At 43.9% G+C, this 17,469-nt stretch overlaps 1 protein-coding gene across 1 annotated transcript in view; it reads right to left on the reverse strand.

Moving 5' to 3' along the window:
• Positions 1-17,469, reverse strand: part of ADAMTS17 (ADAM metallopeptidase with thrombospondin type 1 motif 17) — a 150,721-nt gene that overhangs the window by 73,849 nt on the left and 59,403 nt on the right. The window contains exons 9-10 of the mRNA XM_021552577.3: positions 1,806-1,946; positions 446-596 (exon numbers count right to left, since the gene is read on the reverse strand). Coding sequence (XP_021408252.2) covers positions 446-596; positions 1,806-1,946 — 292 coding nt within the window. The remainder of the gene's footprint in view (positions 1-445; positions 597-1,805; positions 1,947-17,469) is intronic.

The following is a 17,469-nucleotide window of genomic DNA, read 5'->3' on the forward strand; positions in this document are numbered from 1 at the left end:
ACATCTATATTTCCTCAGCAGAGAGTTAAGAGTCAGCTCCTGTAAACACTGCAGAGGTCTGAAGGTGAAGTCTGTGAACACCCAGCCAGCCATCTAAGCTGACTCTCTGGAAGTAGCCAAACACTCTTGTGAGGAGAGACTTTCACCTCAGCTGAACTTCCAGGAAAACAATCTCTACAGAGCATTTCAGCAAAACAATCCCAAAAGGGAACAAAGTGCAAACACCAGTTTTTCTGAGTCTGCTCTGGGAGATTACCAAGGGCAGTGTGGGGAAAGGAGGATGAGGCCTAAGCAGGAGCTGCTGACACGGAGCTCGAGGCCGTGGGATTTTCCACCAGCAGCGCTGAAACTGAGGGGAATACAGACTCCTTTTCTCTTCCCCAGGGCTTGGCAGCTTTATTTCCACTTCCCACCTTGTTTCCAGTGACAACCCACGAGCTCTTACCTCCATGTTCTTGCAGAAGGTGGCGTTGGTGCCAAAAAGGATCTGGCACTGCTCGTCGGCGCTGTAGTGCATCCCCGGCAGCTTGTGAGGGAGCCGCACGGAATATTGGCTCCGGGGGTCTGTCAGCAGCAGGCAGGTGCTCACCTTGGACCTGGGCAGGCAGGAAAAATGCCCTTTAGGGAAAGCCCCTCAGGGGATTTTCCCTGGAAGTCTTCTGAATCATTGAGAGCTATGGATAGAAAGGGCCTTGGGAAGACACCCATGGTCCCAGGCCTCAAGGCAGGACCAACGACATTCACAACATTCTGGGCTAAACATCTGTCTAAACCAACATTCACAACATTCTGGGTTAAACCGTTCCTAGAAATCTGAAGGAGACTCAATTTGGCCCTCAGGCAATCCAGCCCAAAGCTTCACTCTCTTGAAATGACAGCTAGAAAGTCTTCCATCGTCTCTCACCTCAATCCCCCCCAGCTGAATTCTGAGCCCTTGACATTTTTTCTTATCCAACACAGGCATAAAAAGATTCTTCTCTTTGCCTTCACAACAATCTTTTATAAATTGGAATATCATTGTCATATCAGGGGCCAGATGCAACCAGATGAGTTCAGATGCAATTTCTTTTTCTAATTCATGCCTTTAATATGGCATTAAAAATCCCATTTTCTTTCATTATTTTCATTTCTTTCCTACCTTTAACCCCCAGAGTGGGAAATTTTCCATGCTGAACCCACTCCTAGCACAAAGCACTGTGCCAGGCACTGTTTGTCAGAGAGCTGCAATGTAAGTTTAATATTAGAACTGCAGAGCTCAGACAATTCCAGTGCTTCCTGTAGTACATGAGATTTAACAAGAGAGGGCAGAAATCCTTCCTGAACAACTGAATATAATGAGTTAAAACATGGATGCAGTGGGGAAGAACTTTATAGTGAACTGTTTTAGACCAACACTCATTAAGGCGTGAGAAAACACATCAGAATGGCCTCCAGGCAAAGTCAAGTTTCAATAAAATAAAAGCTATTTAATAACAAGACAATAAAAGCCATGGCATAAAGCTGCAGCATCTTTAAGCAGAGATTTCTGCAAGCCACCTACACAAAGATTTCTGTAATTGCAAAATTGAAAGGCATTTTCTGTAAAAAAAGATATGGGATTTTTTTTTTTAAGATGTTATCAGCACATTGACAACTGCAAATAATTCTTCTGCCTCTCTTCAATCCTCAGTTTCAAGGTGCTATTGCAATGGAGACAGATTCAAAATGTACAGTTCTTTAAAAGGAAAATCATTACTACTTTCACTTTAAAGCAAAAGAGTGGATTCTTGCCTGGTAGGATTTTTGACACTCAGCACAATCCTTACTTTAGGAAGTTTTCCAGGTCGTCTCGGCTGCACGAAGACCAGGAAAGGTCGCTTGGGTTCCTGCCCTTCACCCATTCTCCAGACATGATGTGAGACCTCCCAGCACAAGGCTGATGATCATCATCGTGGCTCATCCCCATGCTGTTGGATTAGAACAATAGAAGAGAAAAAAAATCTATCAAGTTATGATGTGGGTTTCTCATTTCCCACTGCCCTCAGCAATGACACTCTCAGCAATTAACAGCTGGACAACAGGCTGCACATACACCACACAATCTGCCATGCACTGCCCTGGGCACCTGTTAAATAAATGAACTAGAGGTTCCTTTCATTTATCCATTGCTTTAATTTCACAAAGTATTTGGTATTTGTGTGTTTGAAACTTTTAAATGTGCTTCTTATGGACCTTCCTCCCAGGGTTTATGAGAAGTGAATCTGGAGAAGTGATGTCGTTCAGAGAAGGGTATCTGCTGGAATATTTACTGAAAATTTTGGACTGCTTTGCCAAATCTAGTGGATAGGATCCCTACAATTACAGTGAGAGAATGATCTAGAGATAGGCCTACTTTGTTCTTGCATCAGTGTGAATTTGGAATATACTGTTAGGAAAAACATTTTTCTAAATTAGTGGTATTGTACAATCATCTAACTTTGAGGCTGATCCTTTTTTGAGTGGTGGGTTGGATCAGATGATCTCTGGTGGCCCTTCTGACCTAAATTAGGCTCTCACTCTGTAATAGCAGTTTTTTTACTGGAGCCTGAGGCAAAGCCAAGCCCCATTTCTGCAAGCACTGTCCAAACAAGCACCAAGACTGCCCCATGCCCATCTCAGCAAGGACAGAATGGGACCTACTCAGCAAAACAAACCATCTAAACAAACAGCAGATTGTGCTGTATAAACACATAGAGGAATTCAAACACATTCAGTGAGGATTTGCAAAAGTACTTAGAAACAGAAATGTGTTACTTCAACCTCCATCACACTTGCCCCTCAGGACCCTTCTATCAATTAGAGGAGTCTCCACCATTGGACTGCTACAGCAGGTGCAGGTTCAGGTTCAGAATAATTCCCTGTTGCCATTTACAAGAAGGTGAGATTCTGCTGCAGGTAAAACTTTGTGAACAGGAAAAAATGGTGTGACCAAGGTCGCCTGCTACACTCAGTCCTACACTCAGCCCATCACAACAACCTGCCTGGCAATGAAAGTGAGTTAAGGATTTTCCATCCTACTTCAAAATGAACATGAAAATCCTTTCTCAGAATCACACAGAGTAATAACTCCTTAAAAAAGTAACATTCCTCCTTCAATTCCAAAGTGAAATGGAAAATGACTTTCAGAAGAAAGGTGCTTTCTATGGCCAGTGTCACCTTCTAGTAAAACATCACAAATTTGGGGCTGAAAATACAGAATTCACTGGGTTTCCAGCTGGCTGGCTGGAGCAAGCCAGGAGCAGTCCCTTTAAATATGCACTGTTTAATCCATGCTATTTCCCTACAAATCTGAGGCTCCTGTTTGCTTTCTGACTGTGCTCTTGGCTTTGCTTCTCCCAGTCGTGGGACTTGACTGTTCAGAGCCCAAACACGACATCCATTTCTAGTAGCAATGAACCAAAACCCACATCAGCACTTTGATAATTATGGCTTAGATTGAACCACCATCTCTGCTATTTTTAGCTTATAGTGAAGATTATATGGTGGAGTCTATTTTTTTAGGTTTATCTCCAGGGACATTATTATTATTTCTAGCAAAACTACGTTGAATGTAATTTTTAGACTCAGAAGTTCATAGTTATTCTTGTTTTTAAACCTTTGTGGTTTTTGAACACTGCAGAAACATTAACATCAAGCACATTTTGTTTGATGCACGCAGGAATAATCTAACAGTCTATTAGTAACTCTAACTTCAAAACAGTAGAGTGAAATTCCTGCTCCACTGAAGTGAATGGGAATTTTGCCATTGACTTCAATGGAGCCTGGGTTTCACTCCAAATATTTTACCCATGTTGTTTCTACACACAGAGAAAACTCCTCACATGAAAGGATGCTAGGATGAAAGTTCTAGCAGTATTTCTCCAATGCAAATAAGCCCATCTAAAGACTGTGCTCCTAAAAGTCAGGAAAGGAAGGGCTCTGCACCATGAAGCAAGGGATGTGAGCTTGTCAGGAATCTTCCAGAACAAAGTTTGCCCCAGAATGCCAGTTTGAAGGCTCATGGGCATGCAGCAATCCTGTTAACTTTTCTAAGGGAGACCAGGCAGGTTTCCAAAGTTTCTTGCAGCTTGTCTGCCTTGTGACTGCCACAGTGCTGAGACTCAAAGCTGGGTCCTATTTGGGTTTCTACTCTGTTTCTGTGGAATGGGATCTGGCAGCCCCCTGAATGCTCTCCTGGTCAGCACATCAGGTGTTCCATCTCAAAAGCTGAAAGCAAATCATCTTCCTGACTTTGCAAGTGCTTTAGGATCCCTGATTTTATCCCTTCCAGAATAGACTAGTGTTTAGTCTAGAGTTTTTAATTAAGAAATGCTTTAGCTTTCTGATTAAGTTCAATTATTTTTTGTCAAATATGTTGAAAGTGAGGTTTTGTTGGAAAAAAACAAGGGTAGCACTTACTAATTAGTACATTTCTGTCATTAACTTTATTTTAAACCTGATCTCATGAAAGATGTCTTGCTTAAGACAAATGCTGAGGCTGCCAGTCTTTACTCAGCTTTTATTTGCAGGGGGTTTGAGACAGATAAAATGTAATCTCTATAAAGAATTAATCAGAACTCACAAAGCTGTTATTTACAGGCTTCTTCTGAAATTCATTCAATTCTTACATGTGTGGTAATCTACCCATTTCTGAATCATTCCTGTTTTCTTAACAGAAATTCTTTTAAAAGTCACAAGCATAAAGAAATTGAGCCTGAAAGGAATGCTTTTATTGGTATAAAGCAAAAGAGCTTTGCCAGTTTATTTTAGTTTGGGATCTGGCCTCAAGGTACACAGGCAACCCCTCCTGGCCTCTCAGTGATGAGTTTCTGGTAGAATGAAACCAGCAACACCTTTGGAGCCTGTTTTAATTGGCAATGCAGAACTTTTCTCAGCATCTACTTTACTTTACAATGACTCACTTGAGAAACTGATTAAATGACCTGCAGGACTAAGGCATACCCTAGTATGCTAACACATTCTTTTCTGAAGTTCAAGGGTCCCCAGCTACATCAAAGGGACCAGGTTTTCCTAAACAAGCAGTAAATGCAATGCCATGCTGATTCTTTTCACTAATGAACAGTCCCTCTCCTTTTAACAGAAAAAAAAAAATGGGACACAGCAGTGTGTGTTTGTACTAAACACCAGTGCAAACTGAATCAATAGTTTACATTTCATTTGTGACCATCTAATCTTACCTGCTATTCAGAATTCACGTGGGATTAGAAGCAGGTAATCAGTCTGTTGAAATATTCTGCCTTGGGAAGTTCTATTCTTACATGAACTGATCTTGAACAAAGAGTTGATAAGAAAAGCTCTTAGATTAGAAGTAGCAATGTCAAAATGTCACTGCACTGCCCTGTGTGCTCCCTGAGACATAAATGTCCATTTTATCAGAAGCCACAAACAGATGCTGCCTGTTAGTCTTTACAAAGCCAGCAGAGCCATTATGGATGAGCAGGACTCAGTTTCCCTTTGTGCTGTTTACCACCACAGTCACTTTTCCATCCCAAGCCCACAGGAAACTTCAGTCTTTCAGCTCATCACAGTCTCCTCCTAAAGACAATGAGATTCCACAAAGGCAAGCAAGGACAGCTCAGACTGTCAGCTCTTCAACTGCTTTCATTCAGTGTTTACTCAGAGTAGGCACCCTGGGATTCTGGTTTCACACTCCAGCTTCTTTCCTAAGATAAATAATGCATTGCTTACCAGCCAGACACCACGGCCTCACTGGAGGAGTCCTGCAGCACATTTACTGTGGCTCACCATGTGTGAGGCCAGAAACAAGCTGACTGACCAGTGTGAGCCCTGTTAACATAATCACAGCAAGGCAAATCTGATCAGGAGTCACAGGGAGGAAGCAGCAACAGATCTCTTTGATGCAGTTTTTTTGGAGAGCAAGGCTTTAAAGTAGCATTGCTATGAATAAAAAATAGCATGCAGTCTCTGGGAGCTCTGGCCTCCCTGAAGCCAGTGCAGCAATCAGAACTGGGTCAGGATGCCAGAACTACACTCTGGGCCTGAGCTAGCCAATTTCTTGTGTAATTCTTTTAAGTTAAACTCAATTATAAGCCCTCTGTTTTCCCACAGCAATGCTGAACGAATGCACTTGCTTTCTTTGTTTGGGTCATTCGTGGAGTTTCTCCTCTAGACAGTTAATGTAACTAAACTGCTCTGTTTACCCTTGGTGTGTTTTCCAGTGTTTCCTGTTTTTCTTCACAAACCTGAGCCAAAGTGCACCAAAGCTTGTAGAAAGCCTCCTACTGCATCCAATGCACTGCTGCACCTCAATGTTCTTGAGTCATGTACAAAAATCTTCACCAGCACCACTATGACTATCAATAAAAATCCCAAATGTGAGTTAGAAGATAATGCCAAGGGCTGGGAGAAACTGATTTAGGAGATGCTTGAAAAATCTTTTCAACAGCTGCAACTCTGGCTGGTAAGAGACAACTGGACAAATCCCCAGGACTGTAATCATTCACTCTCCCTTATCAGGGAGACACATGAAGCTGGGACAAGAGGCAAGTTTGATAGAAAATAGCAGCAGCAGCAGCACTTTTCTTCAGAAAAAGGGTAGCAACTGAAAGAAAGAAAAATTAAGAAGGGAAGCCTGAAAAAAAGACACCCATGAGGAAATGCTATGAAGTAAGACTACCTCTATCACCTCCTTCTGAAAGGCAAACCATTCCATTTGCCTACAAATCACTCAGCTTGAGTCAAATGCTGGATCACTTTAGAAACTCATGGCTATCAAGGCTACCCAAGGTGTCCTGGCTGTCACCTCAGCTGCTTATTAAACAGGCATGACAAACAATTGATTGCTCTCCACACAACTGCACTTACCTCAGCCACCACTTCTCCAAAGGGCAGCTGCCAAGAAGGAAATGAGGACAGTGGGCTGTCTCTCACTCCCACAGACAGAAATCCAAAGGAGCCTTTCCAAAGAACCAACTCACTAAGAGCTGTAACTGTGTAAGCTCAGCAACACATTAAATAGGAAGAGTTCCTTGGGGCCAGTCCTGCAGAGAATTGAGTAAAGAGGCCATGACAGCTGCATCCCAAACACAGGGGGGACAGGAGAAGGCACAGGTATCTCATGCTCCAAGTGAAAAGTTCAGTGGACCACAAAGTTTTTTACATTTTTGGTTGATACTTGATTGCTGGGCAGCGTGTTTTCTCAACCTGTAACATGGCTTATCCTGCAGATGTTCTCCTAAAGGCTTTGTTTCTGCAAGGGAACATTGCTATGAGCTAGGCAGTACCAGCCTTACACTCCACCACTGACCTTCTCAGAAGAGAATATGAGAGAAGTCATTCCCTGTGACCCAGCTTGCCATGACTCACCCACAAGTAATCCAGCATCAAATGCAGAGCCAGGACTAAGCACAAGATTTCTTTCTAAAGCCCACTGGAGAAAAATAAATGGAAAAGGAGGGCAGACTGGACAACATCCTCACAGAGTGGGAGACATAAGGGAGAAGGGGAGCTGTAATTACCTGCTCTGGCATGTCAGCGTGGGCAGGATGACAGTGCCCCCACAGGGGGACAGCTATTTAGACAAGCACAAATGCCATCTGTTTTTTCATATGAAGGACAAAATCCCTCCCCTTCCCACCTCCTATCAAGTCTCAGTGAAGGTTTGAGAAGGGAATCCCATCTCTGCAGTGCATCCAATGTCAAGCACAGAGAAAGATGCTGGCATGGAAGAAGGTTACACAGGGTGTGTGGCTGGCAGCTGAGAACATTAAACATGGCCATTAAACTCAAATCCAAACAGGTCACTAAGCAGAGGGTGCACACCAACAGCTCCTGCCTTAGGCTGGCTTTGAATCAGGAGTGGGAGACCCCACATCATCCAGCCTGTGAGCTGTCCACTCCCAAATTGAGTTCAACGTTAGGAATTTTTATTAACATTTGAAATTGAAGCTGCATCACTGGAAAGATGCCTACATCTGAACTGGTTCAACATGTTTAACATTTCAATATAAAATTCTGATCATCTTGCAAGTTATGAGGTTTCCATCCAGTTGAGAATAAAGACATAACAGAGGAAGGAGTGAAGCAGGGGTGCTCATTTGAGCTGGAATTGTAGTAGGAGCTGCAGTGCAAAGTGAGGACAGTAACTTTGAGAGGGTGATGCAGGAAGGTGATGCCTCTAAGAGAGGCAGAGACAGCCAGAGATGTCAGAGGGGGCCAAGGGAGGCTTGGACAAACTAACAAATCCTGTGAAAATGCTGAGGTGAGCTGAGCTCTCACTGAGGGAGGAGGCAAGGAAACATCTTGTGCAACCTTCCTACAAAACCAGTGGCCACTGAGGCCATTGGCTTAATGGAAACCAGGTTTTTTCACCCTCTTCTTTCAAACATGTAAACACTGTTTCTTAAATGTGCTTTGGCTATTCCAGAAACTGTCAGAAACACTTTGAGGAGCAGTAATGAAGAGAGGGAGATGATCCTACTTAAAGCATTTGAAGTAACCAAGGCTGGTCATTGTGTACACAGCTAGAACAGGGGTTATCTAGAACAGGGGTGCTCAGGATGGGTGCTGTACTTTTGGGGCTCTTTTAATCAGGGAAGTCAACATTTAAAGGGAGCCATGACTACTGGACTCTTGTTTTCATAACCAAGTTTATGTCACTCTCCAATAATGAAGTAACCAGATATTTTATATGGTTATCTACTCATCAAGCAGCCAAGAAGTCAACAACAGCGAGTGAGAACACACGAACGCCTATGGTGAATAACAGTGTGGAAAGCTGTGGTTTGTTCAGCTGCATGACAGATCCAGCCCTTTATGATATGGTTTTCATTTAAAAGGAATTAGCTCTTTTGCCTTGGAATCTGGAAGGCAGCAAAGTAAGAGCTTAGGCCACAAGGGACAGAGAGCACATGAGAGTGACATGGCAGGGACAGAAAACACGAGACAGACATGGCAGGGGCAGAGAGCACATGAGAGTGACATGGCAGGGACAGAAAACACAAGACAGACATGGCAGGGACAGAGAGCACATGAGTGACATACCAGGCACACCCACTCTGGCCTTGCACTCAAAAGCTCACCAGTATAAACACCAGACCTTTACATGGTTTGACCAAAGCCTGACCAAGGCCATGAAGAACAGGGTGAATCATCTTAGGATCCTCTCCCCAGCAACATCACATGCTCACATTATTGACTCCTTCTCCAGCAGACATTTGCTCATGGGATTCTCTCTGAGCAGTCCTTGCTGCTCTATGGAGTGGGTGATTCACAGCAGGACAGGCACTGCCTGATGCATTCCAGCATCTTTGGTGAGATGAAGGAATCCAGCTGCAAAACAACTGAATATCCACCATTCCAAGGGCCTCTCTCCACTGCTTCTGATTTCTAGGATGTGGCCCCTGCATATCAACCTTTTCTTGAAAAAAGCTTCACAGCGTCTTCCAAGAGCCGGCAGGTTCTGAGGCAACAGGGGCAGAAAAAGGAATGCTCCACCAAAGTCCTACAAAATGCTAAAGTTGATCAATATATATGCAAATAAATTTGACAGAAACTCAGCCTTGAAGAGGTAGCATTACTTCAGGAAAACACCCTTCTACCTTCTGATATCAACACTCCCTCCTTTCCAAGATCCGTTTAGCATATTACATGAATCTTTCCTGTCTCCTTCCTTAAAGCACTATCCCAATCTCCATGCAGGCATCCAACCACATGCTGAGCATTTCTACACCCTCACACGTTCTTTCATACCTGCCAACAACACACAGCAGATTTCTGACACAACAGCATCAGTAGGAGTCAAGGGTTGCTTTATTTCCTTCAGTCAATCCCTGTTGAGGAGCTGAATATAAATATATCCAAAAGCACTCACTGTACAACATGGATCAGTGGCTCTCCACAGGAATCACTTGTCTCACACTGGCTGTTTGTCATGATCACAGCTGAGCTGTGACCCTAAAGTAAGAATAAATTTCTCTGAGGACGCCTCCATGAAAATGTTTGCACTAAGCTGTTTCCTTACCCTCCAAGAGATTAAATCCACTTCTTGGACATACAAAATTCTTCCTTTCTCACTTGCTTCAATCTGGTTTCAGACCACAGAGAACTGCTGCAAAAGGAGCACAATGACTATGAATGAACCAGGGGTGGGCAGAGAAGGACTGCTCATTGCACAGAGGCTGCTGTGCTCCATCTGTAGCTCCTTGTTTTTGGAAAGCACCCCGGGGCACAGCAGAAGGAACAAGCTGAAGGATAACAAGCTGTTTGCTTTCAGCACTGCCTGAAGTGGGTGAGAACGAGTCCTCTGAAAAATGTGACATGCATTTCCTCAGAAGATGAAAAGGGAATATAAATTGTAGGGTGGAAAAAAGACCAAACTCCGGGATAGCTGGGTGGGATTTCCCACCCAGGAGGGAAGAGAGACAAAAGCCCAGTGAGCACTGACAGCCCTGTCACTCAGAGTGTCAGAAACCCCAGGGGAAGCTCTGTGTGCAATCACTTTTCCACAACTCCTGTGAAACCATTGAAAGCCTCCAGTCAAGTGCATTAAATGACCAAGTGCCAAACCTGAATGCAGAGCTGCAACACGAGACACCCTTCAAAGAAAAGCAAGGAGAGGGGAGAGATGGTGTGGAATATTTGCCAAATACGTGCAACACGAGTAACCCAGATGTCCCACACTCTGCCCCATCAGGAAGCCACCCACAGGTGAGGGCTGGGGAAGTGGGGCAGCCTGGGGAATGCACTGTAGGAGTCAGGAATGCTGGCTGCCTTCCCCACGCTGGGAGATGAATCCTCCATGCCTGGAGGTGGGAAGGAGGAGATGGCCAACATCAAAAGGTGTGAAATAAATACAATGTATAAATTCTACCAGCATCAAGCACTTTGCAGTCCCCAGACAAGGCAGAGGGTATGTATTTAATAGCTCTCAGAGAAGTAGAAGCCCTTCTCACAGAAATATTTTTCATCCGCTTTTTTGGTCCGTATTGTCAATCACTATGGGCTTGCAGATTCAGTGCAAGAAGAAATCCATCCTTATGTGACCCTCTTGCACTGATCCACCAACACAATAGGTGACTGCAGTGGACAGTAACAAAGCTCTGCGCTTGCTTTTGTTTCCAAAAATGAGAAAAACCCACCAGAACTGACTGGGAAAAAAGCTGCACAGGAAACACATGACCCAATTCTAAAATTTTGTTTCCAACAGTGGTACTCCCATACACCAGCTCCCTAAACTCCTGGGACTTTTCATAATCGTTCAGCTGCTAAAATAATTTATAATACCAGAACCACCTGGCCTTGGCTTTTTGTAAATGATTGTAGAAGTTCAGCAAGTTATCTCAGTTTCACTCATTTTATCAGCAGGGAGAGACTCCATAGCAAACAGGAATGTTGCAAATTATGGCCTGGTATCAAATCTATTTGGCAATGATATGTTCAAACCAATACTGAAGTGAAATTATTTGGGTAGTGGGTGTGCCTGGTTGCCTACAAACCTCAGTGCTAATCAACCCGAGTTTGCTTTCATATTGTCTAAGGAACATGAGGAAAGTAAAGAGCTACTTGAAAAGACACTCTTGCTTTGAATAACTTTGTCTTGAACATGTTAATGTGAAGAGAAATTACAGAAAAAGAAAAAAGTTTGTTATTTTCAAGAGAAGATGCTGTTTTAGAGGGTCTCTAGCTAATAAGAGGTGCAGGGTGTGTGTCACTTAACTGGTGACAGCTTTCTGGAGACGTGTATGAGCTTTTCTTGTGTTCTTCTGTTCATTGTGCTCAGAGGGGCTCCTGCAATCACACATTTGGCAAACCCGGTGAAGTTACTTCAACACACATCATAACCAGCTCAGAAGGAGCTGCAGGTATGGAAGGTAGTACTTAATGTATAAAAAGAAAATATTAATACATTTTATTACGCAAACAAGTAGGCTTTTTCTTTGACTGGAGAAAGCCCTCAGGTCATATCTGAATTAGTACTCGAAATGTATCAGTAACAGTGAAATAATGGAGAAAGAGGTAAAATAAATACACAGTGGAGGTGATACTTCAAATTAAGTGATGCTTGTTCACACAGGCAGGAAAGCTGATGGCAAAGTCCTTACTATAATGCTCCTGTACGAAAATCCAGTTTGCAGCATTTCTTTAAAACTACTAAACGCAGGCAAATCTGCACTTTTATCAAAATTTGACCACTTCTGACCATGGTGACTCATGATGGATCGTAGGGAAGAGTTCTGACTTCTTGGACTACATTTATCCCACATTACACAGCAGGCAGCTTTACTTGAGATAAAGGAGGAACCAGACAGGAAAGAATTCACCCATTGAAAAGTGCTGCTGGTTGTGTTTTCAGGAGGAAGAAAGGAAGCTGTGTTTTTCCTTCGAAGGAAAGACACTTTCCCTAAGTACAGAGACTACCTGAACCAAGAAGCACAAACTGTTTCTAGGGAGCATTTCTTTATTCTGCAGCCTAGTTTTACAATGTGCAATTAAAATGAATATTTAAAAGCTAGATTAGAAAGCTGTCACTTCATTAGCTGTCTCCAGAGTGATGTTGGCAAACAGCAGGGTGGGAGGAAAGGAGCCCAGCAGGGAGCAGGAAGAGCCAGGCAGGATTTGGACTGCCACTAGCAGGTGAGAAACAGCTACCAGAGTGTGGACATGAGAAACTTCTGAGAGGTCAAACTGTCCCAAATGTGGATAAGATGTGGTGTGTAAGATGAGTGTCCCAATGGGCTTTGGAGCACAGAAAGAAGGTACAGTGAAAAATATTCATTTTTAAGGCCCTGAGCTAATTAGAGCCAAGCAGGAAGGAAACTTTTTAAGCGAGAGCAAATCATTACGATCAGATTCCTTGTGCTTTGATTTGTTTTACCTAAGCAAAAGCTGCAAACTGGGGGCTATTCTCTTTTTCATGGAAACTGGGGTTCAAATAAAGATGTAGACAACAAACTCCCTGCTGGGCTGGATCCAGCAATGGAAACAGGCCTGGCATCCAGCATAGGGAGAATTTTGCAAATGGAAAGGGATCACTGAGAACAAAGCAGGCCTGTTTACTTCATTTCTCCAGTAAACTCTTTTTTGCTGAATTTTATTTCCCAACACAACTGTTGGCCAAGAGGCAGCCAACCTTGTTCCACCCTAGCACAGCCTTCCACTGACGTAACAGCTAAAGGGAGCCACATTTTTAGTGGCAACAACATTTCCACTGGCATTGCTGCTGCTGACTTACTACCAAAGGCTTTTCCAAGTGACAGTCTGGGATTTATCACCTTCCCCAGCTCGGGAAGTCATTTTCACCTGGAACCTGTTGAACTCAGCAGACCAGGCAGACAGCACAGGTTACAGGCTATTGGAACCCAACTGCTAGTGGAAAAGTAAATATTTCATCTAGATCCCTGCCCTTGTATAAAAACAAATTATTATTTGGTAAATGGCACTTACAAACTTAATATTTCCTGTGCTGGTGTGCAGTGGGAGGCTGCACAATGGGGGCTTGTACTGTCCCCATGTTTTGGGTCACTGGGTGCACCAGGCTGTTGCCAGCAAAGGCAGTGGAGTATGAAACCAGAACCCTCGTGGCAGGAAGCAGATGCAAGGTTTGCCAAATCATTACGGCCTAGCCACTTAACACAGTTCTGGCTTACTCAGCAGAGTAAGCCTTCAAAAAGAAAGGCAGAGCTGGCAAAGCTACAAAGCTATTGATTGAACAAAAATTGTGTTTCTAAATGGCTGTCGTTCGCCTGTTTGCTGCAGTTTTATTATGTTAAGCAAAGCTGTACAAGATGCTCAAAAACAAAGAAATTAGAGGGACTGCAAGGGAACGTTGCTTCCCGAGGGATTACACAGAGATCCTTCACAAAGCAGCAAGAAACCCTTGCCCAGAACTAATGTTTGCCACAGGAGTCCAGAAAGCAACGGAATGTGGACATTCCCACGCCCAGTTCCAATGTTATTACATTCCAGTACTGTAAATAAAGCATCAAATTTGGATGGTACAAAGGTTAAACCTTTATAGGTGAATCTCTGTCATGAGATAATCATGACAGAGGGAAGGTACCCTGCTAATGTGTCAGGATTAGCAGGTTCAGTAAATGCACCTGGAAATACCTTGCAGCTTTACATAAAACTAAAAAAAATACACCCTAACTGAGGTTTATCCAGAGCACAGTACTAACAAACCTCTCAATTTCTGCTCCCCAATATTCTTTTTCTCTGTGTGATTTTTGTACCTCATTTTCTTTTTGTTTAAATTTTTCTCTGCGTGATCCCACTGCCATTGCAAAAACAACCTGCCCAGACAAGGTCAATACCACAGGGACCTGCTACTTCTGGGACTCAAAAATTAACTTGCTCAGATGTCCTGTACTGCCTTACAGTGGGCCAAGACACTTTCTGTTTAGTGCTGCTCCACCACTACCTCCTCCCCAAGTCGAATCATCCATGCTGGCAGAAGTCTCCACTGATTGTTTTTTTCATATGTTTAAACCTGTCTTTGATCTCTGCTTCCTTCTGACTAACTTAGGACATGGTTTTCAGAAAGTTATTATCAAGCTCCTAAGGTATATCCATAATAATTTATCTAAAACAGACCTCTCCATGTGTTATCAGAAGTGGAGGAAGCATCTCCTGAAAATTTAGGATATACCTATTCTTTCTCTGAACCAGAACCTGTTATTAAATAACTGCTCTGGTTAGATCATACCACTCTGATGTACAAGCACATATGATGAAATAGGCAGTGTTCCATTATGTCCTTTGGAATTGTATAGAGAAGGACAACTTAAATGTGAAAATATGCTTGCAATTATCTGTGGAAGAAGAATGAAACCTGGGAGGAGGGGAGCACGAAAAGGGAGCCTGGGAACAGGGAGAGAGAGACATTCCTCAACAGATTTACAACACAAATGGCAGAAAATAAAATTAGCAACTCCAGGGTGGGTACGGACCGCTGCCAGCATTTTTGGCTAGCCTCAGGGTATGTCTACACAGCAGCCAGTCCCTCCCAGTACTCCTGGGACTGCAATACACTGGAACAGCTACGTCCTCCTGGGAGATTTCAAGTGGGGATTCCGGCACCAGGAGAACAGAGCTGGGGCAGGCACTGCCTGAATACAACTCTCCAGCTACTCAGGAAGCCCTGGTGCAGCAAAGTCAGAAATACCTGAGCTTGTAAGAATAAAACCTGCATGGGATTGCCTCTGGCTCCAGTGCTCCTTGGGATCCAACTGACCTTGATTTTCCAGCACTCCAAATGCAGAGATGTGAGTTCTGACACAGCATGGTCTGAAGGGCCACACAGGGTTTGTGAAGGCACCGAGGGAATCACAGCTCCCCAACACAAGGCAGGATCTACACCCAAACTGCCAGCAGGGTCACTGGAGAGGTTTATCCAGACACTGGACAGGTCCTGGCAGCCACAGGCTACATCCCTGAGCCATCCATAACTGGGTGTTACCCCACAGACACACAGGATGGGCACCTCTTTGCAAAAGATCTCTCTTACAGTAAAATATTAATTCACAGGAATGAATAAGATGCTTGTGGGTATGTGTTTAAGTAAAGTCTTTAACTACATGCTGAAATCCTACCCTTGAGTAGATGTTTGACCTCATTTGCAGTACAGAAGGAGCAGAGTTATAACTGAAGTTGTCTGGATAACCCTGAAACTGAGACTTTGGTGCTTCTGCATGTTTGAGTCTACAACTTAAGTAATGTTGGTTTTCATGCCTTTTGGGAGGTATGAAGTAATCTGGGGACACATTGGTGTATTTCTGCAACAGCAACAAAGAAAAATGTTCCACAGAAATTCAGGTCAGGCAGAACCTGCCTGATAAATGTGGGACTAACTCAGAGAAACACAGAAAAGATAAAGAAGCCCAGATGACAGATGTTTGTTTTTTTTTTTTTAAAGAGTTAATGTTTAAAATCAGCCAGGACAGAAACTACACGTAGCTGCCTCCACTGGTAGAGCCCCGAGTTCAAGGGTTAGACTGTACTGAGCTGCTCTGAAAAAGAGGGTTGTTGGCATTTTTTCTTTCAAAACAGCTTCTCAGCTCCCATACCCTGCACCTAAATGTCATAACCCCAGGATAAAAGGAGAGAATTCTTAGCAGAGGTCCCTCCATTTCACCATGGCTTCCAGAAGCACTGCCTTTGCCCCAGCACCATGATTTGGCTGTCTGGCTCCAGTGCTGCTGGCACTGTACTGACTGGAATGGCAGGACAGGCTGATCCAGGAAAAGAAAGAGGTTTCTATCAGCACAGTGTGCACTCTGCAGCACTACCTGTCTGCACAGATCTGTCACATTTACTGGAGTAGTCCTCAGCGTCCACATGAAACTTTTCATTTTTAAAATGCATTATGATAAATTCTTTATAAATTGTGGGGCAGGGGAGAAGGGGGAAAATTTCCTGCTTGGTTTTCAGGAATCCTGACTAGCTGCACCACAGTGACTGGGTTTGCTGGTGCTAATTGTTACAGGGCATCACTCTGTACCTCTGGGATCTGCTCTGGGACACTCCTCAGCCTGCAATGCTTTCACATTCTGGCACATCTGCATGAATCTCTCTGTTGGGTGCAGAACAACAGATCAGGGAGGCCACTGTTATTCACAAGTCCATCAGCACAAATACCAGGCCACAGAGGGAACATCCAGAGTGCAGAGTGCTCTTCCCTCACCTGCAATACCACAATGCTTGAGACACACCACAAAAGCAGCGAATAATTATACACCCTGAAGTAATTTTAACCAAGCTACAGCTATCAATACCTAACATCTAAAGCAAATAAGCACAATGGAGAGAAACCTGGCAGTTCCAAACCCTTCTCCTGTCTGATTCCAAGCCCTGAGCTGTTTGGTTTGTGCATTATGGGCTTTTACCTTTGGACTAGTTTTTGTCCTCATCTGTTTCAGCTTCAAGTTTGAGGCCGTGGGGTTTCAGGTTGTTGGCAAGAGACAGCTCCTTGCTTATTGTCAGTTGATTTTAATCCCCTTTCCTAAGGGCATCTGCCCCAGCGTGGCTCCCAGCCACACCACCTCGGGCCATTCCCTCCCTATCCAGACAGTGCCAGGTTCCTCTGGCTCATGAATGGGAATCTTCCCTCCTCACCCAAGCCTGCCCCATTCCACAACAGGAAAGCTGAGGCTGTTGAAAGAAACAGCAATGGCAACAAAGCTGGCATTGTTGTCCTGAAAAACCTCTGGCTGCAGCCCACCCCGCTCGGTGCCGGGATAACGGATACACGGATGAATCCCAGCTTTTGTCTCCAAAAACTTATTGGACTTTTTCTTTGGAGAAGGACTTAAAAATGGTAACAAAGTCACTGCTGTAGGCAAAGAGGGAAGTAGGAGGAGGGGAAGTAGCACTATTTTTCTCCAAGTCGGTTGTTCAGGGTGGTCTTTGGGGTGTGAATCTCAGATCAGCCTCACACTGGTGCAGTTCAGGAGGTGGAGGAGGAGAGAGGCACCAGTCAGGATCCTGGTGACA

The sequence above is a fragment of the Lonchura striata genome, chromosome 11 (genome assembly GCF_046129695.1).
Source record: "Lonchura striata isolate bLonStr1 chromosome 11, bLonStr1.mat, whole genome shotgun sequence".
NCBI lineage: Eukaryota > Metazoa > Chordata > Aves > Passeriformes > Estrildidae > Lonchura > Lonchura striata.